At 27.9% G+C, this 6,839-nt stretch overlaps 1 protein-coding gene across 1 annotated transcript in view; it reads right to left on the bottom strand.

Annotated features, from left to right (window-relative positions):
- Positions 1–393: 393 nt before the first annotated feature.
- LOC123292172 overlaps positions 394–6,839 on the bottom strand; it is a 167,345-nt gene continuing 160,899 nt past the window's right edge. The window contains exons 7-9 of the mRNA XM_044872734.1: positions 5,743–5,859; positions 2,291–2,471; positions 394–1,296 (exon numbers count right to left, since the gene is read on the bottom strand). Coding sequence (XP_044728669.1) covers positions 930–1,296; positions 2,291–2,471; positions 5,743–5,859 — 665 coding nt within the window. The 3' untranslated portion in view covers positions 394–929. The remainder of the gene's footprint in view (positions 1,297–2,290; positions 2,472–5,742; positions 5,860–6,839) is intronic.

Below are 6,839 nucleotides of genomic sequence, written 5' to 3'. Positions count from 1 at the left end.
ATCGCTTTTTTCTATCAATCGTAGTGTGTACTTTGGGCTTGAAGATAAAAAGCAGATAAGTCTAACGGCATATTTTTCAACATGGCGGCGAAAGTGTTAATTTTGCGAATACGCAGAAGCAGATTTAAGATCTCCAAACAACCCCCCATCGAATGAATGAATAAAAAAAATTTAGTGTCACAACTTTTTGGGTCTGTTCTGTCCTTAACTGCACTGGACTATAATGCTGATTTAATGTAATAATCGAATCTCTTAATGATCACCAGGTCTGCCTTTTGCTCATACAAATCAGGATTCTATTTTCTTTTAAATAGAATTTTAAAATATTATAGAAAAAGTGTTTTGTTAACTTTGTGACCGAAAAAGATAAAACTGTCTATTTCAAATTCCCTGATCACCACTATAAAGTTTCAAATACTTATTACGAAATTAAATTTGAATCTTTCAAAAAATCATTCGATTGTGATTTTCAATCAGATCATTAATAGATACTGTTTTTTTGTACTCCAGTTAGTACACTTTTACTGCGGGTGTACGGTTCTCTATAGTACCTACATGAAACGAGCTTATTTACAATTCATACAGTCAAAATTTCATGCCGCCACTTGGTTACAAGTTAATCTTTCGTTCGTGCTCTATCATTTGTAAATTTGGAACAGCATATTTGCTCTGGTGTAAATCCTCAACGCGTAAAAAAACATAAAATTAGACAATGTTATGTATCTTTTGTTATAAATTTCGTTTTAATCAGTGTCATTAAGTATGTATAAAACAGTCTTCGAATCGAGTTTTATTAAGAACTTGGTATCATGTTACTAATTGTTTCGTAAATTCATGTCTTTGTTTTTACATTAAAGTCATCGCCTCCATTTGATTTTCTCATTAGACGCTAATGTAAAATGCTTAAAATACACAAATACACAATTCATTTATACAACAGATATAGCAACACGTGGAGTAATTGGATGTAATGTTGTTGTAGTTGTAATCATTGGACATTTTGTACCGGCTGCTACAACAGCTGCAGCAGTAACATTAGTATTTGCACCACCAATACCAGTACCCATTAAATCATTTCCAATGTTATTTTGTAAACGTAATTGTTGACGTATTGAAGAGGTTGTTGTACGCCGTGTACTAGAATGCGGTGTAGTTAATGATGTTGTTATTGTTCTTGTAAAGTCATTTTGTGAGCGTGAATGACGCGATCGTGATCGATAATCAAAACATAGCTCATTGTAGGCTGTGTTGTTACAAAAACAACAACACCAAAACCATTTGAATGGTGGTATATTTCTGGAAAAAATTATATATCCTTTTGTTAGAAAGTTTTGTCTTTGTAGTAGAATCTGTAGAAAAATATGATATTTCTCTAGTTGTGTAGAGTTTTGATAGATAATAGAATGTTTAAGCGTCAGGAAAAGCAAATATTGTGTTTTTTTGCGAGTTACAGGGACAAAAGTACGAAAATCTGAAAAAATACAAAAGTTCAAATCGATAAGAACCTTACGTTCTACAACTTAAATGCATAGTTTTTAAGATAAGAAAATTAGATAAAACTGCGCAAAACTGTCGATTTTTCCATACACATTCCTGCGCAAATAAAAATATTTGTACTACAAGTCAAAAGCTTTAATTCTATATAGACATTGCCGCCTTTTTATTACACAACCATCGATATATCATTATCTCAATATAGTAAGTTTACACTTTTAAAAATAAAAATTTTCGTTTTTGTAACGGATGTGTAAAATATGTTATCATGGACATTTTCCAATATATATGTCTATAAATTAACAGTATTTAAGAAAAATTGTAAAATGCATTATTTCCCAACGCTTAAATTTCCTTTCCAAAATGCATTATTTCCCAAAGTGAAAAAAAAAACTTTGAATACCAACACATTTCGAGAAAATTGTATAGAATTATGTAGTTCCACTATAAACATAATAGTTTGCCATGAATACGTGTTTAAAATTGTTATTAATGCAAACAAATTAATGTTAATACAGGAACGGATCTAGAACATTTATTATTGTTTAAATTTGTTCTTTGTTCTTAGCAAATTTTTAGCGTTTGAATTAGAAACAAAAATTTCTTGGATCGAGCAAATCAAATTTTTTTACTCGCTCCAACAAATATAATTCTTACCAAAACAGAATGTCTCACATATTTAAGTTATGTACTGTACCTATTTTGGTTGTTTTATCGTTATAGTCTATATCTAGATACGCTCCTGTAGTATAATTGTTAAAGTAAAATTGTTAATCAATAAAATAGTGTTACTTACTTAATCGATCTACACGTGTGTGTTGAAAATAAGCAATAAATAATCGGATTTGCTGCGGAATTTAATGGTGCTAAACTTTGTATAAATGTGGCAAGTGCTATATTTGTTTGTGTTCTTGGTATATAACCATATACTTGTAATAAATCGAATACAATATACGGACTCCAACATAGTACAAATACTAGAAAATATTCAAATTATATATTATTACAGAAAATCAATTTTATTAGGTATGTTAGTTACACAAAACCCTTTTTCCTTTGCGGGTTTTTCTTTGTATACTTAAAGTATATAAATATATACTCAAAGAATACAATAAAAGTATGTAGTATTTTTCATTGAAACCGAGCAAAATGCGATGGAAAAGTTATTTAATAGAGAAGTTGTATGATTTTTAATTTTATTTTTTCGAGTTTACTAAAAATTACTAAAGAAGTTTACTAAAAATTATAAAGAAAATTTTAAACAAAATTTTTTTTAAATTCATTTTTCATGTAATTTACAATTGAAAATGGTTTTTCTAAACCATAAATTCAAACGGCAGTGACGTCAAAACATCGTTTTACCAATCCCACTGCACGGACAAATGATAATTTCATAAAAACAAACTGAAAAGTGTAAATTGAGCGTGATTCCGATGAGCTCACAGCCTTCACGGGTGTAAATACGTCATTACCGTTTTTTTTATTCAAAAATATTACTTCTTTTTTTATGAATAATTAATAACAAAATGGAATGAATTATTGATTTAAAAAAAATTACTTAAATGTAGTTAAGATGAATTATTATTTCATTTATATACCTACGAATTTGTGGGAAAATAAAATTAATGAAAGATCCCTATTGGTTTTATGTTTAAGATTTCTATATTAAAGAGCTATTTCACGAATCAAATATCGTCCGAATGTAAAATATACATCAAATTCTAGGAAAAAACTAAAACTTTCTAATGGGTCTTCTTTTCAAGTCTTTTGTTTTTCGGTACTCAAACATGTTCCTTAATGTTCCAGAATTAGGCTTTATGTACTTTATAAAAGAAATAATATTGCTAAATCAATCACCCTTGAAACTTTTTTGAAACTTTGATTTTAAAAATTCTCAAAGATAAATGAAGTCAAATGCAAAAAAAAATTTTATCCGACACTCGACAAAGAGTGCGGCAATCAAATTACAAAAATTTAAGCTTCATGGTTTTGGTAAACATAAATCGTTTTGTCGGGTATTGAACAAAGTGAATTTGTTTACGGATCATTTTTTTTGACGGATTATGCAGGTATTCAGATTATCAACATTCAAATTTTTCTTTCGCATTCCTGATTTCAGTTCAATATTTGAAAAATTGATAAAACCTTTTCATTTATTTCAAATAATATATGAAACTTATATACTTATGAAACTTGTATATTATATAACAGCATATCAATAAAAAACAATCGTAAATAAATATATTTGGATGTTAGAAACTAAAAATCAAAGTTAAATCAATAAAAAATGGTAAAAGTTTTTATCGTCTTTGGTTTATATTGACAAAGTATTAAAATAAAAACAAGGTATGCACTGTACAGTACTGACTGTACATTGTACAATGTTCACATACATAGTAAAAGATATAAATTTTTGTATTTCAATGGAAAACTGTCAAATATATCCAGTTTCTTTGATGCAACAACACAAAAATAAAACTGTTAACACAGCTAACGTTCTTTACTTATTGAGGTAATAATGTTCAAAAATCAAGGAATTATGTCCTACAATTGATTACATACATTCATTGCAGCAATCAATGAATCTCAACAAGATTTACTTTAGACGTAGTTGCAAACTAAATCGATGAACAAAATATTTTTTTATCATGCCCATGTTCCTGTTTTTGAATAAACAGCCCACGAAGAATAAGTATATACAATTTTATCTCGTGAAATTTCTTTCAATCCTTTCTACATAAATTAACAGAAAATATACAGAGTGATTCAACCAAAGAGTTTACCTTGTTTACGAATCCTCGAGAACCAAGTAAGAGGAAAAAGCCGTGAAATTCAAATTTTTTTCTTTCTCGTTAAGAATGACATTTACAGAAAAATAGCTTAGACAAGAGCCGTTTCTTTCAAAATTATCTTCATTTTGATTTATACTATGCTTTTATACTACTTTCTAGGATAAAATTTGGTCGATCTATGCCAAGGAAACTTTGAGATTCTCCAGACATTTTTACATTGTTTAGAAACTTTTACATTCTTCAGAAACTATTACATTTTTTCACAAGTTTCGAAAACAATTCGAAAACGTTTAGTTATGTTAATTATATATTATAAGAAGTTCATGCACCAAGTTTTTCGGATAGTACTTTATTTTCCAAAGTTTACATTTTATTGATAAAAGTATTACTTCGTTTATTTAAAAAATTTACATTTTAGTGAAATCTGACCAAAAATTACATTACATACATTGTCCTAGAAAATTTTTGAAGTATTTGTAGTTTTTTGAAATTAATAAATAAAGATTGTTGAAAATGTGGAAGGCACAAATTTCGTTCAAAAGATCAAAGTAAAAAATTTTATTTTCTTCATAGTGCCGTCAGTTTACATGCTAATGACTTCTATCAAAGTAAGATACCAGCAAATACCGAATAACTTTCGATACTGCCATAATTAATCTTCAAATACATTTGTTGAGCATTCAATGAGCTATATATCTCACTAAGTATGGCTTTTACAAAAACGAGAGACAGACAAATCTGTTTTTCTAAGCTTCATTAAACAGTTAAAACATAATTTTTAATAGAAGTACATTTCGGTGAATTTGTATGCTATTCATAAGCCGAAATAAAGTGCATCTTAAAAGAAACAACTCTTTTCTGAAATCTTGTTCTAAAAATTCCATTGCTTTACAGCAAATTTAAAAAAATCAGTATTCTTCACTTATTTCATCCCTATGTAAACGAGTTTAAGTTTTGTCATTTGGCCTATAGACATACTTTACCTTTCAAGGTCAAACAATGATTAACTATTTTTAAATGGTTTTTTCAGATTTGTTTTTTGTTAACGATAATTTTTTCGAAATTGCTTTAAAATTCGAATAGAAACATTTATTTTTTCGTTTTCGAATTTTGATACTTACAGTCTGTTCTTGTTTGTGTTGATAAAGATTAAGTGAGTATACAAATTATCAATCTATGTAAATTTCAAAAGTCTACTACAATTATTACAGTCGCAACAGGTGATGGTAAGATAAAAAGTTTTTGTGTAATGTAAGTATTCTTTGTTCATCTTACATAATTCACCGATTTTTGAACTTGATTATACATCAAATCTAACCCAATGTACAAAAAATAATAAATATAAAATGCAACCGCAAAGAATAACAACAATACAAGTCGTATAACGACAATTGAATTCATAGAAATAAAGTAAAACAAATACCAAACCACAAACATATAATAATAATATACTTACCAAAAACTATTACAAAAGTCATTTTGATTGTTTTTATTTTTGCCTTTGGTATAATGCCACGTGAACTGGCTCTTCTACAATCGCTGACGTCATCAATATCATCACGTAATGTTCGTTCTTTTTTTTTATCCAGCAGCAAATAGAAGGAAGTATAACACACATCCATCGATGGAAATGATGCAACAGCAGGAGAATAAAAATGCAAAAGAAAAAATATAAAATTAGAAAAAAGGAAAGAAAACCCCAAACCATATTATCAGAAAATTTAAATTATGTCATTGTATGTGGAAAGTTTTATATAATTTTCCTCAATATGTTGGTAAGAAAGCTGAACGTATTCAACACTCCTCAATAATACTATTACTATAGGTTATATAGAAGCTAGTTACTCCTGTCCATAATGCACTAAATTATAGGAGTTATTTGATTATTTAACTAGGTTCAATATCACGTACTGAATGTAAATGCACAAAATCCTTACAAAAATAGGCAGGGGAAGTGACTCCATTTTTAGGAAAATTTTTTAGGCTTTATTTCCATAACCGTGCACTTTAGACCAAAAATGGTAATTACTTTCATTAAAAAAATTCTCTGTAATCTGAAATATATACCTAGTATAATTTTATCTGCTAAATATTTTTTTATTTGGGGAAATAAGCAAAAATCTTAAAATCAAGGCCTAGTTCTGTGAAAATTTACAATTATCAAAATAATAAAATGTTGTAGCCCCGCTAATTTTTACATTTTGTACAAATAACTTCATTTTAAAGTTAACAGTACGTTTTAATTAGGGTTTTTAATTATAACAAAACTTCCGTAATCTCAAAATTTTCTCATAATGTTGAGAATGGAGCTTTTTTTGTGGAAAGTTCTTCAAAATTTGAGAAATTTTAGTTGCGCCTCAATATCATAATGAAAGAGAAAGGTTTCCGAGCTATTGTAATAAAAAAATAATAGCAAAAATAAAAAATCTTTGGATTGAAATTTTTGATTTCTTATTTTTGTTTTTGTCAACTAAGCGTATTTCCTCAAAATAAAATAAAATTAAGTGATCACTATTCAGACTCAAAATAGTGTATTCAAAACAACTTGTCTAT

Source organism: Chrysoperla carnea, chromosome 1, assembly GCF_905475395.1.
Source record: "Chrysoperla carnea chromosome 1, inChrCarn1.1, whole genome shotgun sequence".
Taxonomy (NCBI): domain Eukaryota; kingdom Metazoa; phylum Arthropoda; class Insecta; order Neuroptera; family Chrysopidae; genus Chrysoperla; species Chrysoperla carnea.
The sequence above is the reverse complement of the archived record's forward strand: the minus strand, read 5'-3'. Positions and strand labels throughout refer to the sequence as shown.